At 43.0% G+C, this 20485-nt stretch overlaps 10 protein-coding genes across 10 annotated transcripts; 4 read left to right on the top strand and 6 right to left on the bottom strand.

The window, feature by feature from the left end:
* Nucleotides 1-1019: 1019 nt before the first annotated feature.
* Nucleotides 1020-2346, top strand: BDB00DRAFT_837602 (uncharacterized protein). Its single transcript, XM_053124568.1, has 3 exons — nt 1020-1485; nt 1596-2117; nt 2254-2346. Exons 1-2 carry the CDS (start codon nt 1074-1076, stop codon nt 1973-1975), a joined length of 792 nt encoding a protein of 263 aa, XP_052976805.1. The 5' UTR covers nt 1020-1073; the 3' UTR covers nt 1976-2117; nt 2254-2346.
* On the bottom strand, nt 2257-2717 carry BDB00DRAFT_837599 (uncharacterized protein). Its single transcript, XM_053124567.1, has 4 exons — nt 2597-2717; nt 2474-2510; nt 2395-2450; nt 2257-2346 (listed from the first exon to the last, which is right to left on the bottom strand). The coding sequence occupies exons 1-4, from the start codon at nt 2684-2686 to the stop codon at nt 2293-2295; spliced, it is 237 nt and encodes a 78-aa protein (XP_052976804.1). The 5' UTR covers nt 2687-2717; the 3' UTR covers nt 2257-2292.
* A 654-nt stretch (nt 2718-3371) lies between these two features.
* Nucleotides 3372-3729, top strand: BDB00DRAFT_837589 (uncharacterized protein). The gene is made up of 2 exons (XM_053124566.1): nt 3372-3567; nt 3590-3729. Exons 1-2 carry the CDS (start codon nt 3436-3438, stop codon nt 3680-3682), a joined length of 225 nt encoding a protein of 74 aa, XP_052976803.1. The 5' UTR covers nt 3372-3435; the 3' UTR covers nt 3683-3729.
* On the bottom strand, nt 3610-4813 carry BDB00DRAFT_837567 (uncharacterized protein). The gene is made up of 6 exons (XM_053124565.1): nt 4768-4813; nt 4545-4666; nt 4312-4464; nt 4133-4232; nt 3795-4026; nt 3610-3678 (listed from the first exon to the last, which is right to left on the bottom strand). Exons 3-5 carry the CDS (start codon nt 4457-4459, stop codon nt 3819-3821), a joined length of 456 nt encoding a protein of 151 aa, XP_052976802.1. The 5' UTR covers nt 4460-4464; nt 4545-4666; nt 4768-4813; the 3' UTR covers nt 3610-3678; nt 3795-3818.
* A 1384-nt stretch (nt 4814-6197) lies between these two features.
* On the top strand, nt 6198-6527 carry BDB00DRAFT_875272 (uncharacterized protein; the record flags this gene model as incomplete). The annotated part of the gene is made up of 1 exon (XM_053127322.1): nt 6198-6527. The coding sequence occupies one exon, from the start codon at nt 6198-6200 to the stop codon at nt 6525-6527; it is 330 nt and encodes a 109-aa protein (XP_052976801.1).
* Nucleotides 6528-7609: 1082 nt separating this feature from the next.
* Nucleotides 7610-9256, bottom strand: BDB00DRAFT_768761 (kinase-like domain-containing protein; the record flags this gene model as incomplete). Its single annotated transcript, XM_053119764.1, has 6 exons — nt 7610-8029; nt 8162-8288; nt 8379-8430; nt 8590-8944; nt 9011-9098; nt 9210-9256. Coding segments are annotated over 6 exons (1089 nt in total), but the record flags the coding sequence as incomplete, so codon positions are not given.
* A 2054-nt stretch (nt 9257-11310) lies between these two features.
* Nucleotides 11311-11985, bottom strand: BDB00DRAFT_837550 (uncharacterized protein). The gene has a single exon (XM_053124564.1). It carries the CDS (start codon nt 11720-11722, stop codon nt 11486-11488), a length of 237 nt encoding a protein of 78 aa, XP_052976799.1. The 5' UTR covers nt 11723-11985; the 3' UTR covers nt 11311-11485.
* An 874-nt stretch (nt 11986-12859) lies between these two features.
* On the top strand, nt 12860-16033 carry BDB00DRAFT_790289 (Centromere/kinetochore Zw10-domain-containing protein; the record flags this gene model as incomplete). Its single annotated transcript, XM_053120947.1, has 1 exon — nt 12860-16033. The coding sequence occupies one exon, from the start codon at nt 12860-12862 to the stop codon at nt 16031-16033; it is 3174 nt and encodes a 1057-aa protein (XP_052976798.1).
* Nucleotides 16034-16178: 145 nt separating this feature from the next.
* On the bottom strand, nt 16179-17674 carry BDB00DRAFT_884150 (alkaline-phosphatase-like protein; the record flags this gene model as incomplete). The annotated part of the gene is made up of 4 exons (XM_053128304.1): nt 16179-17072; nt 17163-17321; nt 17407-17450; nt 17563-17674. 4 exons carry the CDS (start codon nt 17672-17674, stop codon nt 16179-16181), a joined length of 1209 nt encoding a protein of 402 aa, XP_052976797.1.
* A 461-nt stretch (nt 17675-18135) lies between these two features.
* On the bottom strand, nt 18136-19900 carry BDB00DRAFT_837547 (uncharacterized protein). The gene is made up of 6 exons (XM_053124563.1): nt 19878-19900; nt 19721-19797; nt 19617-19637; nt 19039-19539; nt 18322-18962; nt 18136-18251 (listed from the first exon to the last, which is right to left on the bottom strand). The coding sequence occupies exons 4-6, from the start codon at nt 19469-19471 to the stop codon at nt 18150-18152; spliced, it is 1176 nt and encodes a 391-aa protein (XP_052976796.1). The 5' UTR covers nt 19472-19539; nt 19617-19637; nt 19721-19797; nt 19878-19900; the 3' UTR covers nt 18136-18149.
* Nucleotides 19901-20485: the final 585 nt, after the last annotated feature.

The raw sequence follows: 20485 nt of genomic DNA, 5'->3' as shown, positions 1-20485 counted from the left end.
ACTTTTAGGCAAAAGGCATAGGCAGGTTTGGGTCCACGAAGGCGGGGATATACCGTGGTGCAAGGCATCGTTGTAGACTTAAAGAGCAATAGCTGCTGCGGCTTGGTGGCGAAGAAGAAGACATGAAACAGGATACGGTAAACTATAAGGGCCAGGGCTGCTCGAGCTGAACACGCGACTGAACCCATAACGAAGTTCGTCGAGAGAAAAGTCAAGGAGCAGTTAGTCAGTTTCCAATGATGGTAAACGGGGAGCATGAGACAGTGATTATTGAATGGGCAAGATCCAGGTACGCGACGCCTTGCCCCTCGAACAGTACCTGTATGGCTGTAAGAGAGAGGCTGATACTCAAATTGTGCCAAAAGGACGAAGCAGAGATTGATTAGAGGTGCTGATGGAGGGATCCGACGCATGGGAAAGGTTGTAGAGATCGATTGCCTTCAAAGGATAGCCTTTTTTAAAGGTTGGCGTACTGTTGATGGTCGTATCATTGACTGGAGTTCCATCGCTAAGTAGTTGAGTGCGTTGGTTGTCGTTGGCTGGGATGATCTCGACAAAAACCCATTTGTTTTTATAGTGCAAGTCAACACCTTTGGATTAGGGTCGTGAATGCAAGCGATGACTACATTGAGAATATTTCAACTAGTGGTGACGGCAGTAGTTACAACGAAGAAACTGTTGTTGGCTGACGAGAAGAAATCTGTCATAGCGATGTTGGCCTCATCACTACAAGCAGCCTATGCAAAGGAGAAAATTGGCTTCGGCTGGTTTTTAGACCCGCTGTGTGTGGTTTGCGAAGGCATGCACCGTCGGTGTTGTTCTTGGTTGGTGTATGTAGACGATCAAGTTAGTATGTCGCGTCGCTGAACGGTGAGGACGTTACGATTTGCATTTCTGACTCATAGCGGGTTTTTTCGGCAAACGTAGAACATGCTGAGCAAACTTGTAATCGGGTTACACGACTGCACTCTAATAATATTCTACCGCGAATCAGCTTGCCAAACTACCAAATTCTTCTTCCTTTCCCTTATTTTTTCACTTAGGCATTGCAACATCTAAACAAACAGAAAAACATGTATTTGGCACCGCCTTTTGTTATATTCCTTTGCATTGTTTACTTTCCGCATCACAACATCCTTGATATGCTTAGTATGGTACTGGCGCCATTGCGACTCATAGCATATGCGGCCATGCTATTATACCCAAAGTGCAACAACCCTCTGTCATCTTACAATTATTGTATTTGGCTTCCACCAGTACTTGCTTCTTTTTTCCACGACGGTCTTAGGATGTACATTCTTCTCAAATCCTTATGCGGCCGTCGATTACCAGTCCCATACGACACCGAGCTGTTCCAACTCAAAACAGCGTTGACCTGGCTCGCCATCATGATCGTGTTTTGGACAAATGCAGCTGTGCTACAACAGGCCCTGTTTGATGTCACGATTGGTTACACGAAAAAGCAAGATGCTTTCGTGGATACAAGTAAGAATAAAGCACTTTGCTTTCGGTGCATCCTTTGCCATTGTTACAGTGCTAGGTATCATCGTACGTAAATTAAAATGTTTAAATGATTGATTTTATTATATACATAGTATTCGAGATGCTTCTTGTGCCTCTTGTTCCTCCTCTCAAAATCTTGGTCTACGTGATCGCATTAGTAGTTGCATCAACGTCTTCGAGTGCATCGTGGACTCTTGCGGCTGAACAGCATCATGGTGTACGACCACCACTATTTTTGTTTTACTCCCTTGCAATGCTCCAACCTGTCAGCTCTGGATTCCGAGCTCTCTTTCTTTTCCTGCTACAGCACCAGCACCCCTTTTTTCGCTGGACACGTATCAAAAATATCCTGTTTACGGCAGTTTGCTACAGCATTATACATTGTGAAGCCGTTGTTACTTCCCGATTGGTTGATGAGATTATGGATTTTCCGATGTCTATCATAGATATGTTACTTCAATTAGAGCAGTAAAATTAAAGACATGTAAGAAAAATAAAACAGAAGTAAGCTGACAAATTCTGATAACGCGATGCATTAAAATTTAAAGTGCCGCAATAAGTGCTGCGCTCAGATCATGTGCACTTGATCCGGAAAAACACAACTCCGCTGGGGTCTTTTGTTCATTAAGAAAAATCCCAACAGAAAGAAGGAAAGAAGTGTATTGAAGAGTATGCATGAAAAGAGACGAGAAACAGAAGTTAGACAGCTACTATAAAAGTAAAGAAACGAGTATGGAATAAGATATTTACCTCCCCCCCAATTTGTATCTCGTTGGAGTGGCCCTCCACTCACTCCATGACAGGCGCCAAGGCCTGCTCTTCCTGCTCTTCTTCTTCGTTTCCCTACTCCTCCTCATCTTCAAACTCGTCGTCGTGGGCATCATCTAACACATCTTCTCCGGCGGGACGACGCATCGGCGGCGGTCGTGATCTCAAATTACCAGTTTCTACGTATAAATAAAGATGCGACCAATGTTTCGCGCAGCATTATTATGACGGTTCCACATCTAGATACATAATGTGAGCTTATGCGTAAGTCGTATGCATTATTAAGACACTGATGTAATAAAATATCAAAATACTAGCTGTTTACAGTAGCTACAGGACAATGATCGCAGAACTTCAATGGATATACGGATAATAGAAAACCAGCTGAAAATAAGCTTTGGTATATTATTACCATGATGTTAGCTATTGAAACTCTCTCACTGTTTCAAAGACTTTTTGTATACATGATAGAAAGGAACAGAGCCTATATTGTGAACGTGTGTTGTGAAGGTTGTTGCAAGTCGAGGTTGGCCAAAGGTTATAATCGTCGTCATCCACACACCAGAGCTGCCGTCGGGCATTGTTCCTGCACCCACCGTCTTCAGCACGTTCGCGGATCCGGGGAATTTTCCGCTTTGTGTGCTCGCGGCACACTTGAACACTTCCTGGACGGTCTCGAAATTGACGCGCGTTCGCATCGCAAGCACTACACAGTACTGGTTCGATACTCATAGATGGGCATGACCAGTACACGTCTTGGTAGAACCGCCCGGAATGCCTACAAAGTAGTTTTTAATATAAGCGTCAGTTCACAGCAAGACACTCGCTCCGTTCATCACTGAATAACGTTCCACCACGTCTGCCAGATAATTTTTCTTTTTACCTCAACAGGGATAGGTTCAAATCCTTTGTACAGCCGACCCCCGTTAACGTCAACGCTCAGGGTACCAGCAAAAGTGTTGACCATATCGAGAGTTGACGACCACGAGGGTAGAGAATAGGCAAAATTTTTAATTGCTAGATTTCAAAGGGTACCAGTGGATCGGTTGACGCAATCGGGGTTGACGTTATCGGGGTTGACGTTGACGGGGATTGACTGTAGGAGGGCTTAAACCTTCCATCACCATATGCTACAATACAATTGTCTTCCACTCTGAATCCTGCATGTGCGCGGCGCGGTCGGCGAAACTGGCGGCGGTGAGCTTTGCGTTCGTTTTTGGAGGCCTTATAGAAGAAGGGGAGAGGTACCTTGAAGCAACCATATTAGCTTTTGCGACTTTTCAAGAAAGTACTCATTGAAGAATTAAAAAGGGATAATACAGAAAGACACTTACGTCGTCACGGTGATCCAACCCTATCAATCTGTTGGCAAGATTTTTCAATGCACTTTTGCGCGCAGAAAAAAGAGTGAGTAACGTTTCCCGATGAAAGAAATGTTTGTTAAATTGTTCATGGACGCTATTTTTTTTTTAAAAAAAATTAGAGTGAATACTCATACCAAAATGATGATCACGGTGTTCCAGTATATATCGACATGGCTGGGTAACTTACTGTCTGTGCACGCCACTCAACATTCTGATATAGTTTTGGAAACCTTCCGAGGAAGGCATTGAGGCCGGATGTTCTCTCATCATATCATACACCTCTTGTATCTCCAGGATATCCTGATCCGGATGAGCCTGTCGTTCGACATGAGCATAGCGTGCTCGATTTTTGTTCTCCTTCTGGAGCGCCCACTTGAACATGGATTGAAACCTAAAAGAGGGTTAAGTACAATATGAAGCATGTTAGCATCAGATGCACAAAGCGCGGACGCACGCTCATACACGCTAAAAGTAAATATACTGCACGCAGTACTTACTGGTATGTTTTGTTATTTAGCTGATATACGTGCTCCGTTCTTGCTTCAGGTGTGTCGAGCGGTTCAAGAGTGTCTACAGCAGTGACCAGAGACCGGATGCCTAAAATAATCCATACAAAATATCTATTTAGATAACGTTACATATTTTGAAAATAAAATTTAACCGATTAGATGTATACCTGGGTCTATGAACACTGTTTGAGAATTGTGAAGCCGCTCTGCAGCAAGACCATCTGGCTCTTTGGAAAGATGATACTTTCCTCTTCTCCACTGTGTGACGTCAATTTCACGAGGAAAGCGTTTAACTTGTTTGGAGCTGGAAGGCATATACTCTAGAAACATCAGATTTATGAGACGTCGCCATGACTAAATACATAATTTTAATAGTGCATGCTATGAGGGTACTACCAACCTCCACGCCGCGTTGTCACAGGCCTGCGAAAATGGAACACGATACTGTAGCGACACCATCCGTTTAAAAAGTTTGATTGAAGAGTTTGAGCTCGCGGTCTTCTGGTGGAATAACACCTTGACCTGGGCACACCATATTATATGAATATATATGAGATAATGAGTTTGTATATAACTATCAAAGATACCACTTTGTGATTATTTAAAATGTATACGGAATCTACCTTCGACTGCGTATCGGCAACGTCGCGGCTCTACGTGACCGATATTGAATAACGACTCCCAGAAGCCTTCAAGCAGCTCAGGATCTTGCTGTCTGAAAACATTATATGCCAAGCAACGCCCACGACCAGGAACGTTGTTTGGTCCTAGATGTTACATCGATGGAAACAAGCCAATAAATAAACAAATAACAACTTTTAACAAATGGAAACACAGGGAGAGTAAAAAAGCATATCATTACCACAATGTTGTCTGACACTAGTGCAGGATCTCGCTCGTCCACTTCGCGTAGGTGTAATACAAGGCCTCAAGGTCGACCGGCATCAATCCAATGCGGTGACTGGCAAGTGGTAGTGGAGTCCCAATATACTTATGGAGGTGCCAGCAAGGGAGACCAGCTTACCCCACATTCTCAGAAGCCAAAGCTTTTAAGCTTGCTTGTGGTGTCATCTGTGTCAAAATCGGCCAAGTTAATTTATAAGTGAAGACCAAGCATGCGCGACGAATCAGACATAAAAAAGCGAAACGTTTCTTTCCTAAAAATCGTCATTACTTTTAAAGAAAAATAACCATTTCTCCAGGACTTCTACGTAATATACACGCTCGAAATCAGTGTTGGACCCTAATTTGCTGCAACAATCCTGTGTGAGTTGGACAAAATCGTGAAGTGTTAAACGGTGAACTTCTTTCCCTCTTGCCGCACTTTCTTTCCACCATTTCCTCTTCTTTTTCTTCTCTTGCAAAATAAACATGCCTTCCTTTTTTCAATTTAAATCCTTTTGATTAACTCACCTTAATGCGTCATCTTTTAATCTTCTGTAGTAAAATGCTCGCCGTGTGTCAGAATCGGATGAGAGAAAGATCTTAGCTTAAAAAAATTCAGAACGTGGGGGGAAGCTGGTCTCCCTTGTTGGCACCTCGATAAGTATAGTGGACAGCAAAATTCAATATACAATGATAAAGTTATAATACACGATTCCGAAATAGCTCTTTCTGTTTTTCCAATATAATACTTACCTTGTATTGACGATATCGTGCCTTGCAGGCTGAAGGTGTGTGGCGGTCGCCAATCATTCGCGCAATATATTCCCAAGACGCATGCTTTTGTTGTATTAAAGTCGCGACATCTTGGGCTCCCATAATGGCAGGGTTGGTAATGTATAAATTGACGACGAAGAATGAATCAGCAGTGAACACACAAAACTTAATATTGTGGATCTGTGTATCTTTTTTGACAACTCTGATATGGTAGCTGTCTAACGTTTGTTTCTCGTTTCTTTTCGTGCATACTCTTCAATGGAATTTTTCTTGATGAATAAAATTCCGCTGAGTAAGAACATCAAATGAAACGAAACGCATTTGGTAATAAGTGCGTGTATCGTATCTTTTTCTCAAACTCTTTCAATTCTTTTCTTTTTTGCATAAATCTTGGATGTTTCCTCATCTTTCACAGACGAATCCCAAACTCGCCAATCGGCCAATTCGACCAGGCTATAATAATGTTGATCCAGCCATAATGCATCCAGCATTTTCGCCCCATTCCTTTAATCGTTATTTCCCTCCTGTTCCTCCTTCTCCTCAACACGCCATGATACCCGCACAGCAACCACAACAAGTCCCACCTCCTGCACAAGTCGGTCAACCACCATTTGACGCATCCAAACAAAGCCCGATATATTATGGATACCACCGTCAGCAACAGCAGCAACAGCAACAGCAACAGCAACAGACTTGGCCGTCTTCCAGCAAAAGCAAATTATAAAAGCTCTACTACTACTACACTCCCTTATTATTGTTACTTCCTTTTGTATTAATGCAATTAGTCGGCTCTTTGGCTTCTTAGTACGGACTTTGGGCTTTGTAATATTTGCTTTGCGAAAAGAAAGAAGAACGAAGAAAAGAACAAAATGTACAAAAAAAGATTGTGGAGGTGGGGTGTTTTTTTTAAGAGATAACACAATCTTCAGAAGGACTCGATGAACGCCTAGGTACTCTTCTTCCTTTCAATTTTGGGGATTCTGCATAACTAGCTGAAGTACTGTTTCGAATCATCGTGCCTTGATCGAATTCTGTCGCTGTCATCCTTTTCTTTGGATCATTCTTGTTGGCTTTTGTACCACCACTACTACTGATGGTACTACTATTGCTACTAGCAGTGCCATCATTGCCATCATTGCTGTTACCGTTGTTATTAGGTAGCACTTCGTCTTCTCGGATAAATCTTAATGTGTCATGCGATCGGGTACTGTGTGGCCGTCGATGACTCGCAAGGACTTTGGATAATTTGCGTGTCCGTTCGCGTAATTGAGAAGACATGGAGGAAGTAGGTCGTGGGCTTTTGGAAGGTTGTTCATGAGCAATATTAGAGGATGAACAGCTGGATTCCGATCCCGAACGTATCGATGCATTGTCCTGTTGTTCCATTACCTTACCGTTAGCGGGTTATTTATCATACAACACATTCCCACCAGTTTAAGCTGTATTTGATTATCTGTTATTATACGAAAAAAAAGAGATTCTGATGCTACTTACTGTCAGAATGGATCGACACGAACCTGCTACCGGCTTACATTTATCATGACAGATAAATCCACAATCTATATTGAAGATGAAGAATTACACTAGTTATCAGTATCGCAACAGAAAAAAGTGGCACGAGATTACGCATAAACTCCGGTGCTTATCTGTTTTAATTATCTACTAATCTCATAACATACCTTCACAAACGAGTGCATTGCGACGAATAGCTAGTTGACATGCTTTACATCGGATCGCACCTATCCGTTCGAGAACTTAGTCATTATGCTCATTTCCGTTATTATTAACCCCTCTCCCTTCTCTCTCTTATATACCTTTTGGAAAAGATCCTTTTATGAAGCAATGCTCCCGGACAATGGGTGGACTTTTCCGCCCTTTTTCTTGACGCTCCTGCAGCTTATTCACCAATATACTCGGTGGATGTTGTGACAATTGGTGACCACTTGCTGTCCGTCTATGCTCTACATTTTCTGCGCTGTATTGGAAGTCCCGAGGATACAAGGAAGATAGCGGTCTACTCTCAACAGCTTCTTGCTGTTCAGCCTGTCGACGATGAGGTCCTGGCCCCTCAGTAACAGTAAGATTATTACAGTTGCTCTCTTCGTTGTTGGAAGGTTGATGATCGTGATTGTGGCGCAGAATCCATGGATGGTCGAGCAACTCGACAGCTGTGGGTCTTTCCTTTGGCACTTTGCGGAAGCATAGTCGTAGGAAATCCTTCAAATCCTGTTTTTAAAAAAAACGAGTTCATCTATACGTGAGCGTTATCTAAACATAAGGCGGCGAAAGAAGTTCCCTTTTCATTTCTAGCTCTTTCTCTCAAGAATTAACGTCGCCTAGACATTCATAGAAACTTACATCAGGACCATTTTCAGGTAGTGGTGGACAGTCGTCCTCGACAATTCTAAACAGCGTTGTCATTGGGATCAAATCCGCGTATGGCGGCTTTCCGGTATAGAGTTCAATCACAGTGCATCCGAGTGACCTTAAAAAAAGGATATATTGATTTGTTAGGGTAGACTCTTCCCCCTTCCCTGATCCCAGAACTTTGTTTCTTCTTACACGTTTAACATACCATATATCGGATTTGGTTGAGGCGCCTTGCAACTCTATCACTTCCGGAGCCACTATTAATTGTAACACGTATAAAAGTCAATCACTTTTTGTCTTTTTCTCCGAACACCATATTTCCCTCCTCCAAGCCGATTGCTACTCCAATCATAAAAAGAAAAGCGGAGAGAAAAGGTAGCTAATAGTAATACTAAAAGTTAAAAAAGTAGACGTACTCCAATTAGGTGTGCCAGCAACAGATCCAGTTAATGACTCCTTTAACTTTAGGTTCACCGAGACGCCAAAATCAGATAATTTGACATCTCCGTTTTTGGTAGTTAAGATATTTGCAGCCTTGAGATCACAATGGACGACACGTTCTTGATGCAGATAAGCCAATCCTTTCAGTATGCGTAAACAGTAGCTTGCCACTAAATTCTCGGGGAAACTGCCAAATGCTTTCAGGGTGCTCGCCAACGATCCATTCTCGACAAATTCTAAGACGATATTCATACATTCCGAGGTTTGTATAAAACCTTCGTATTTCACAATGTTGGCGTGCGACAGAGTGCGTAGAATTTGTGCTTCTTGCTATATTATGCTCTTGTGTAAGTCGTTTTTTTTTTAATTTTTAAAGAGAAAGAGAAGACGTTTTACCATCACTTCATCCATGTCATCAATTTTGCTTGGATCCAGCTTGATTCGTTTGATGGCCACCATTTGCCCAGTATTCAAATTAAGTGCACTATACATATAATGTTAGAATATCGAAATGCCTTACTGAGATTGATAATGACACAGTAGATTCTGATAGTAATGTATTGGGGGATGAGAAACAATAAAAACAGCACTTTACCGATGGACCGTGCCGAACTGGCCTTTACCGATTGTATTACCAAGTTTCTAAATGATTTTTTTGTCGTGTTGTTGAGCAAAGCTGTTGGAAAAGAACGTTTTGGAGAATACAACTTACATAGCGAGCAACAATAGATCCATCCGATTGTCGCATTTCGAGCCGTTCTCCACTATCGTTCGTATCATTTTCTGTGACTTCGAACGTTCCTGTCGATTTACGACGAGGTACTGCAGCAGCCAACGTTTCACGTGATCGCGAAGGATCCCCCCAGGAATCGACAGACAATTTCTTCATTTTGCTAACCCGTCGTTTTCGGATCATTTCTTGTTCTCGGGTCATACTGTTGGTAAAGTGATCGTTATACAGAGGTGACGACGCAGATGATTCTATCATCCTCGGATATTGTTGTTGTTGCAATGATGATCTATTGCTGATAATGGATGATGAGGTAGTAGTGATGCTGCTACAAGCAGTAGTACTGCTACTGGCGGTGCTAATGCTGGCGGTAGGATGATTCGGGGCTTGTTGATGAGATGGAGGGGTCGTAGTAGTAGTATCGGTAAGAGAGCTATTGCTTTTCTTAGAACTCAATGAAGGTCTCCTTTTTGGTGCTTGCTCTTTCCTTAATTTCGAGTCCGTCCACTCCTGATATCTCATATGAAATGGGATCTTTTGCCGAATAGGCAGTTTTCTTCTGAACGACAAGTTGGATGATAGTCGAGCCAACCGTGATGTTGCGGATTTTTTACTACTACTACCAGTAGTAATAGCAGTAAGAATTGTGCTGTTTCTGTTATTGCCATCCATTTGCTCGTCGTCGTCGTCATTGTTGCCGTAAAGGTCAATCGTTGATAATCGTTCATGTCGACCTACTGTGCTTGTTCGTCCCATAGGCATTCTGATAGAAGATAAATCATAATCCTCTTCATCATCAATCCCGTCCTCCTCTACCTCCTGGAAAGGCGGGCTCGGTGGAGGGTTGAACAAGGAGGTCAGATGAATTGCGCCTCGTACACTGGTGCTATTTCTTTTCTTGGCTGTAATCGCCGTATTTGTTATTGTCGTTGTTGTTCCGTACCCACTGTCGCCTGAAGATGTGCTGTCGACTGCGGGAGAATGTCGATCCGAGCAAGACGGAGTGTCGGGTATAATAATAGGTTGTTGCTGTTGCTGGTGTTCGTCGTCAACATCATTTTTCTCCTCGTCCTCTTCTCCCCATGTAGTAGCAACGACTTGTTTTTCGGTAGCTGTTCTTGACCATGATTTTCGTTGCTGTTCTTGCTCCTTAATTTTTTCTCTTGATAACCCTGCTTCTGGCACCTCCTCTTGCTCCTGCTCCTCATTATTATTATCATCACTTTTATCAACATGGATGACTCCTAAATGGCTCCTGTTGTCACTATCGGCTGCCAAACATCTTGGCTGCTGCTGTTGTTGTTTTTGGCCGAATGGAACGGTGTATCTACGCTTCAATATTCGCATGTCGTTATTGTTCTGTCGGTGATACTGATATTGTTGGCTATGCCAATGGCTCATGCTTAGTCGTTGTTGCTGTTGCTGGATCTTATTAAATCGCTGACTATTGCTCACTCGATCATGCAAAAATGACAATGTCCTTGCTACCTGTTCAGCATTCAGAACTGTTATTAGTATGTCTAGTTCTCTCCCTCGTCCCTCTTACTATCTTTCTCTCACATAGAGGAAAATCTTACAGCAATCATGTCATATCCGTATAGCAGGTCAACCGTATCGAACAGCTGAAATGCGTCAAGTCCTCCAATCTGCTCAATATACATAGTAAAAAGAAGGGACCAAAGGGATCCTCCCCCTGTTAGATTCCTTCCACCATCAATAGCATATAGTTATTATTGTTAGTATTATTCTTTTGCCTACTAACCTGTTCTGCCGCAGTGAGGAATTGTTGTATATTTTTGGTCTATTGGATAGATGTGCATCAATATACCATGCAATACGTCACATTCATTGTTTCGTCTTCTTCTAATGAGGACCGCAATTCTTATTTACCCAGGCATCAATGTTATTTTCAAAAAATATATATGGTACCGAGTTTGGTATTAAATTATTTATTAACCTACATACATGATAAAGGAAATTCATGCAAAAGCAAAAAAAGTTTGTTTGGTCGATGAGTTATTCGCCTATTTTCCGGGCGTTTGTGTGTATCACCCCGAAACCAAACCAAACCCACCCGCGCGGAAATCCGTGTCAAAATGATATTGTTCCACCCTGTTCCTTCCAACAACAACTCCATTCGTTTAATCCAAACGATGACCTCGCACACACACTCTCTTTTTAGTAGAGCAAAAAAAAAACAAAAAAGAAGGGGCGTAGTCGAGCACTAACTTGCACAAAAATACACCATCTCTAAGACTTGTATATAAATCGTCGGAATCGGGTAACTGGACTTGCAGGACGGCTTGTATCCAAAGTCGTGCTGTATGTTGTTGATCGAGATTGGGCGTGAGAAAGTCGAATGAAAGACAAGACTTCATTGTTTCATAATAACAGACAAAAAAAATAGTAGTAGTGATAGTGGTAATAGAAGGTCAAAAAAGAACCGTTTAATAAGTATTAGAGTTGGAAGAAAAGAAAAAGAAAGAATATAAGGGACAATGAGGAGTGAATCGTGTGAAAGTTAGACAGAGCAGTAAAGAGGGATATAATATATAAAAAAAAGAGGAGAAAGGGGTGTGTGATTCCTTATCCCAAAACCATGCACCACAGTTAGCACTGCCTTAATACTCTTAAAATCCGGATGATGTTTACAGTTTGCCGTTTTCGATGCCGCAACCCAACACGCGTGTTACTAACACTAACAGCAGTGCTTGTGTGTCGTCCCCAAAAAACATTATTGTTTCCCCTACCAACATGGTGGCATGGTTGCTACTCTGTCATTTCCGTTGCTACGTAACAACAACGGTTGTTATGCTTCCTAGCACTTTAACTCCTTCTGCTAGCAACATTCGCTGCTATGATGATCCCGTATACTATAAAATCATACAATGCGTTTTGTGCCCTAGATGCCACGGTCATGATAATGGTCCGTCTATTAAAGCGTACACCGTCGTCCGTTTCTACGCCCATCTTTGGTGCATGTCTGCTGCTGCACTTGATGGGTGCACACATACAAACACCCCACATAACACACAACAATATGGATACTGCATACACATGTTGTGCTCTTTCCTAGCATGGCAATTTTACATCTTGCCCATCTCGATTTTCACATCTACGGCCACTAAAAAAAAGAAGGAGAGGTTTAAAGACATCCTCATTTCAACATCCTTTATATAGAGACAACCATTATCGTAAGAGGTCGCATTGAAATAGATGTAGTGCTTCAATTGACATACTTCAAGTTTCTGAAGAAGTGCCGCAAATGTATTTCTTTTCTAAAAGAAGATTAAGTTAGTAGCAAACTTTATTTGAGATACGCTGGAGGAAAGGCCCGGTTGATGATGGCATGATCCGCGCTATTATGTATACTGTGGGACGGGGTCCAATATCCGACGAACCACAATGCCTCTGCCTATGATATTTCCCGCTGGAGGACGCGGTGCTCTGTTCTTCCTGTCTCCTCAACTGTACACCACCAATCGATTAAATCACGAAAAAGGGAGACACTTAAAATGTCAACGGAAACTTCAGCAAATAACAATAGCCGGATCCAACAAGATTTTATTACGGCCATTTTCAACGACAATGCCGACCGCGACGCACTCCTCCAAAACCAACACATTGACAACCGCGCCCTGGTGTCCACTTTGAACGGATTAGAAGACCATACGCATATTTTACAACAACAAGTGTTTGAAACCGTCCGTGACAATTTGGACAGCTTTGTTTCACTGTACACGGGATGTCATCAAGTTCATGAACGATTGGATGGTATTTTGGACCAATGCCAAAACTTGGGTGGTGGTAGCAGTATTATTGCCAACAACCATGAGCAACAACAAAAGATCACGGATGTCTTGCACAAGTATCAAGAAACGATACGGCGTACGACGCAAAATCAAAACGAAATACAAGTGCTGGAAAGGATCCAAAGGCTGGTTCAAGAAATGGATGACTGTGAACAACAGCTTTTGGGTTCACCAACAACGCCAGTACAAGACGTGACACGACAATATTTGACCATCCACGATGCCTTGTCCAAGGAAGAAGAACACCTTTCTAAAGAAAACGAATCCGTTACACGATTATTACGCGAACAATACACACAGCTCAGAGATAAACTGGTAACGACGCTGCAGGACAAAATGGCAGAAGCAGTTGTATTTGCGACACCGGATCCAGAAAACACGCGGACCATGTGCGTCTATCCTACTGGCACCGCCAGCAAACATCCACAGCTGTTGGATATTTTCGAATGCTTCGATATGCTCGATATATTATCTGCAGAAATGGCCAATCTCAAGCGCTCCATAATGAAGAATATTGTAACACCGTTTTTCGATTATTGCAGCACGGCACATATCTCGATTCAAGGAAACACGCTGTACTCGCAACGACATGGACAAAATGATGGAGAGGATAGTCACGCGGATATCGCCTGTGCTGTGCTTCACAACATTGACACGATGCTTAAGTTCATCTCAGAGCAATGCTTCGATGGACTCGTGGACAAGACGAAAACACGACTGTTTGGTAACTTGATCCTGCCCGAAATTTTCCAACAATTGATCCAGTACGCCATTGCGCCCGCTATCCCTTCCTCTGCTGCTCAACTCGCTACTTTTGACAGCGTAGCCAATGCTGTTCGTGAAGTGGAGCACAACTGTATTCAACAATATGGATTTTTGAGCGACGATAACGGTGAGCCTAGCTCAATCACGGTCTACGTCGACAATGTGGATAGTCATTTCGCGACCAAACGACGCGACAAAGTATTACTGGAAGGTCGTCGGGTCATGCTACGTCAACTATACGAAGTCGAAGACATTGTTGACATGGACACGAAAACCAACACTTTACAACAATACCAAATCACACAAACACCCAAACTGCTGTCATTGTTACTAATTGATACGGTCAAGGAAGCCAACAACCTACGACAACAAGGATCACATCCTGTCTCGGTCACCGGATTACTTGGTGTCGTATATGATCTTCTCGACTTGTATCGTGCCATCATGCCTCAATTCCATCGATCACAGTTCTTGTCGAGTCCACAATCTGCGCTGGTTTTTCGCAACGATTGTTATTGGTTGGCCAACTCGTTGACAAAAGACCTCGTATCTACTGTCCAGAACGACGGCACCACAGACTTGAGTGAGAAATTACAAGGCGCTGTGGATAATGTACGAACTTTAGGCGAGTCGTGGTTTGAGCTGGCTATGGCACAATGGGTCCGTGTCCTCCATAAGGCGCTCGACAAGACAAAAAAATTCGTTGGGATTGCCGAAAACCGTCAACAACAACAAGCTTGTGACGAAGCTATTGCCCAAGTAATCGACCAAATACGAAGCTACGCCGTAACCCTCCGCACCGTAATCTCTGAACGCGTCTATTTTGACTTGGTGAGCCGCGTAGTGGATAGTGTCCTCACACATTTAATGGGCGACATTGAAGATTTGCAAGATATTGGTGCCGACGACTCCCACTTGATTGCCCAAAGCTTAAACAGTCTGATTCAATTAGTCGACGTATTTGACTCTAGTCAAGGACAACCGGCAACAGAACCTCAAGTCATGCAGCGTGTTCCTAGCTGGCGCAAGTTTTGGTTCTTGAAGGATATGCTCGAGATGAATTTGCGTGATATCATGGACCATTATCGACGTGGCGAGTTGTATACTTTTGAGAAGAAAGAGTTGATCCATTTGATCTGTGCTCTGTTTGCTGATACGGATTTGCGGGCGTCTATGATTCGAGAGATCCAGACGACTAGTCCACCGCCGCCATCCATGCTTTCGCCCACTACGACCTCATCATCGTCGCCATCGCCATCCGTGGAGCAACATCGGTCAGCATCACCTTTCACCCCTCAGAAACAACAACCACAAGACGAAAAGCCATTGACCCCCAAGACAAGTTCCCTGGCCATGGTTTCGCAGGAGGATAACAATGAAGGGGAAGAAGGAGGTGATGGATGGGGTTGGGATGACGAGCCAATTATCCCTTCACAACACGTAGAAAGAAGAGAAGATGAAAAGAAACAACAACAGCCAAGGACAACGAGCTCTTTGTCCATGATGGATCACGATGCAGGAGCAGCAGATGGCTGGGGCTTCAATGATGACGACGAGCCAATGGTTATTCCACAAGAGCAACCCAAGGACCTTACCAAAAAGAAGACCTCCTTATCAATGGAGCTAGACGATAACGATGAACAGGAAGAAGGAGGATGGGGCGATGATGACGAGCCTCTCATAATCCCTCAAGAAAGCGACAACAAGGAACATAAGAATGAAAGAAAAGCAGACGACGACGAAAAGTCGAGAGATGTTCCGAAAAAGACAAGACCGCTGTCTATGCTACAACTCGATGACGTGAACGATGAAGAAGAGCAAGGATGGGGACTCGACGATAATGAACCACTCACTATTCCGCAAGAACATCAAGAGGAACAACAGCCATCCATGATGCAGTTAGATAACGTCGTCCATGGCAAACAGGCTTCCAAAGCTTCTTCAGAAACGGATACAGCGCAACCTGCTCCAGTTAATATTCAACAAGAGAAAGAAAAAGAATCGACATCGAAGAAAACGAACTCTTCTCTATCGATGGCACAAACCGAAGAAGGCAATGGTTGGGGTTGGGATGATGCAGATGAAGATGTCAACTGGAATAATCTACACTAAGAACATTATAAACATATATATACCCTTTTAGTAGTAATACTCGCTTAATACAACTCTGTTTTATGGCTCCAATTTACTACCATTTTGTCCCTCTCATAGTTTGTATATATAGATAAAAAAATAACATAGAGACCGTTTATTATTGCTACAGCTCCTCGGCCTTCAAATATCCCTTCAATGTACCATTATTACTTGCGGGCTCCAGATCCAATATACGAGTAAACATGGAGTACAACTCAACGTTCCAAAAAGGTTCTAACGTGGTTCCCTTTTCATGGTCCTCCCAAAAGAATGGACCTTGACCAACAAAGATAGCTCTCGACTGCTCATCCAAATTATCATATCCATGCACACCACGTGAGATCCAAGGGTTGTTTCGTGTCGTGATGATCCATTCATTGTCTGGCAACACCAACAGCGGCGGAATTCGCACATTGTCTCTGAAATGGAATCGGTCGGGTATATCTTGACGTCTGTAGACACGGAAATGGCCACCGGTCTTTTGTTTCAATCGTAAAAATGCTTTGTAGAGCACATCCACACTATCATCATCGTTAGTGTGGGGGCGAATCAGTAATAATGGATCACCTTCGACGCTTCGAATACGGCTCATTTCATCCTCGGTAAATTCATCGTCGTAATAAATCGTGCGTGATTTGGCATCGGTTGCAGACATGCCATGGTCGCTGACGACCATCAAGTTGACAATCTCGGTCAAATTACGTGCTTCCAACCCCTTCACGAGTCGACCAATGCTTTGGTCGGCTTTGTGTAATTGATATAAGGTTTGATTGGCATAAGGTCCGTATCGGTGACCGGCTTGGTCGATTTGTTGGACATAGATGTTGATTGATTGAGGCCGTTCTTCGATGGGCAAGTCAAGCCATGTCAAGGCTCGATCGACTTTTTCGTCAAAGGCCATATCGTCGTTAAATGGAATCTGTAAACTGGGCTGTAGATTGTCTTGGAAGATGGTGCTACAACCTGGCCACATGATCACTCCGGATCGCAAGCCTTGGCGGACAGCTGTGACCCAAATCTATTCATCAGAACACCGTACCAATATTCGTTAGTGTATCTTGTTACAATATAGTGATAAAAGTGGGATGGTGGTGATGTTGAAACTTACAGGCTCACCACCCCACCATTTCGCATCCCAACTTTGAGCAGGGCTCTTGTAATTGAACGAGTCGTTGAGTGCGGGGTCGTAAAACATGTTTCCGATAATGCCATGCGATTCTGGATAAAGGCCAGTGACCAGGGACCAATGGTTAGGGAACGTGATGGGCTATACACACGTTCAATGTGCAAAACAAACATCACGCATATCAGCCAAGTGCTGGTCCGTTTTGTGAATTAAAAAAATTTATTACCGGAAAAGATGGCGTCATCCACTTTGCACGTACGCCCTCGTTTGCTATGATTGAAAAGTGTATACACGCATGCATGATTAGCTCGAGCTTCTACTTTATCAACGTTGTTCTTTGTCTCTGTTATGAAGTGAAAGAGATGCATCAATGTGTATTTACCGATCTCTGTCATATGAGGTGTCAAAAACAAATCCAAGTCATGGTTTACCACACCATCGAGAGATATGAGAATCATGGTGGGATTAAACGCGTGCGTGCCGTTGTTGAGCATTGGCTGCCTGTGCTTTCTGGGAGCTTTGTTTGGGTAAAGAAAGAGGTACGTGAAAAATGCGCCTATCACGATGACGATGCAAATAACACCAGCAAGGAATGGGATGATACCACCCTATGTATACAATACATATAATATATGTTTAATCACTCCCTATACTAAGTTGTTTCTCCTCCTGATATGCACCTCCCATTTCTTTTCAGTACCCGTTCTCTTCGCCGCCGTTGCTGTTGTTGCTGCTGTCCTTCAAGAACACCTCCATTGTTGGGATTCTGCACGGCATTGTCCTTGGCAACGGGAATGGAACCATATGATGCCGACGATTGAGGTAATGGCGTTGCCGAGTCAGTGTCAACTAGTTTGTTACTGGAATCGGCCATCCTAACAATACACACACACACGCACACACGCTTCCCCCAAAAGAGAAATATGAAAAATATGAAAAAGGCAGCAGGAGAAGCAGCGGAAATAGAATTTATTCATCACTTCTTATATGCCGAGGTTTGCACCTGAAGGATGCATTATCCAGGATCCCTACTGCATCACCCACAGCATGGTGCCTGTACGCCTCAAAAAGCTACACATTTTTCAAGGGTTAATGTTTACCCATAATATGGGATAAAGTATGAATAATGATAGATACTTACTAAATCTCGAACACCAGGTAAATCCATCACAAACGGATCCGTTTCCACTACATTGACAAGAAATGTTGGTTGTATCAAAGGAAATCGAATATATTGCAGAATCTCGGCTAGATTAGCTCGTCGATCTTCCATGCCACCACCATCATCGACGAGGAATAATCCATCACCAGTAGTGTTATCATCGTCACCCTCGTCTTGGTCTTGATGTTGTATACCCAGCTCATCCGTCTTTTTTAACTGTCCTTTTTGTAGTTGTTGTCGTTGCTGCTGCTGCTGTGAACGGTGATGATGGTGCTCATTGGTCTTTGCTACAGTAGTAGAAGCACTGCTACTGCTGTTACTCGGAGTCGTATTTCCCACGCCTGTCTCTTCCACTACCACTTCCTCGTCATCGTCATCGTCATCGTCATCATCATCTGAAAGCAACAGCAATGCCTTGTTTATCATCCCATGTTTCGCCCAAGACACCACGCTTTCATAGAGTACTTCTTCACTAGGTATCAGGCCTTCATCGATCTGTAATGCCATTTTCAATACGTTCGGTCGCGCCCTTAACCATGCTGGATTCTTTATCAGATCGACAAAGTGATTTGAAACGAATCGAAGGCATGCCGATCTTGTTCGATCACAGTCATAGATATCTGTCTCATCACCATACTATATATTAGTATTTTTACTCTTTCACCCTCCTTCACAATATTAAAAGAAAACACCCACCTGACCATGCCCAAATATCCCAGATATTCGATTCCGTGATTTCTTGCCGCATATACCGAAGTGCCTCGTCCCGCAGCTTTGTCAGTTGGAACTGATCTGCCGCCTTCAAAATAGCCTGTGCGTCTGTGACCGATTGAATATCCATGCTGAACGTATAACAATAATGTAACAATCTTGAAAAGATGGCCGGATCCACGCCTTCGATATCAATCACGCTTTCGTAGGATTCGCGCATACCGCTTGTGAAGATTGCTTTAAACCATGGCGACATGGCTGACAGGATCGCTTTGTGGCCATAAAAGAGTGTGCCTGTTGCTTTGATACAAAATCGAATGTCGGAAAACTCGGGCGAGTTGGCATAGTCGGCAAAGGGGGACAGACCAGGTCCAACGACGCTGGGGACAATGTCGATCTCGGATTTGATGATGGTCATACTGATGGATAGCGAGGCTTGGTCTTGGTTGAGAAATGGATCAAGACTTTCCAATGGAGCAAGTGCATCTATTTTAGCTGTGTGGATCAGCCTTGTTGGCACAAACAAATGTAGATTAGTGCACATTAAAGATATTAAATATTACCTTCACCCCACTTTGTGTGCTCTAAAAGGATAAGAAAGAGGAGCGCAGTTACATTTTAGTGTGCTTAACACAATGTCAAACGTGTGAGTTTGTATGTAACTTACTTTCACTGAACCAAACTGGATGAAGACCTACATACAAGAAAGTAAAAGAGGTTGTTTACTCACTTGATATATTATTGCTAACAATAACAACATCATTGTTGACTAGACTGTCTCACATGATCCGTTTCACCCCTTCCTTGGTCCTTTTCAAACTTACGTTTGCCGACACCAAAGTCATTATAGTAGTTGGACGGGTTCGTATTGTTGACTTTCAGAGTCAATGTGACCTTTTTACGTACACCGCGTAACGATCCATGGCCTGTTTCATGTAGCTTCACAAACAAGGATAACATCTACTTTGATAAAAACCCTCCATTTGTGAGCCCTCACTCCCTTTCCATTGTGTCCGAACTCGAATGTTATGCATCATACTTACATTTGGGCTCTTTGGCCGACCTTTGTACAGCTACTACGGAACTGAAACAATTATGTTTCCAACTCTATTTGTGTATATACTATTATGGTTTTCTTCTCACCTTGATCGACCTAGAAAGAAAAAAACAATACTGTTGGTTTTAGTTGTTCTAGTAAATACATGCGATTCAGCCCATACGTATGACGAAAAAGGATATTCTAGTTTATTAAGTTATTACCATTTTAGACCGTCTATATAAAGTGGTGGGCTACTGTATTCAGTGCAAGTACGTAGTTTCTCCCAGTCGGGTATTCTCCAATGACAAGTATGGCTGGTCTTGATCGCTCCGACTTATACAAAAAGAAACGTTAAACTGAAATTAAGTTTTAATTGTTCTACAATTGGGAAAA

Source organism: Zychaea mexicana (genome assembly GCF_025766255.1).
Source record: "Zychaea mexicana strain RSA 1403 chromosome Unknown BDB00scaffold_70, whole genome shotgun sequence".
NCBI lineage: Eukaryota > Fungi > Mucoromycota > Mucoromycetes > Mucorales > Lichtheimiaceae > Zychaea > Zychaea mexicana.
The sequence above is the reverse complement of the archived record's forward strand: the minus strand, read 5'-3'. Positions and strand labels throughout refer to the sequence as shown.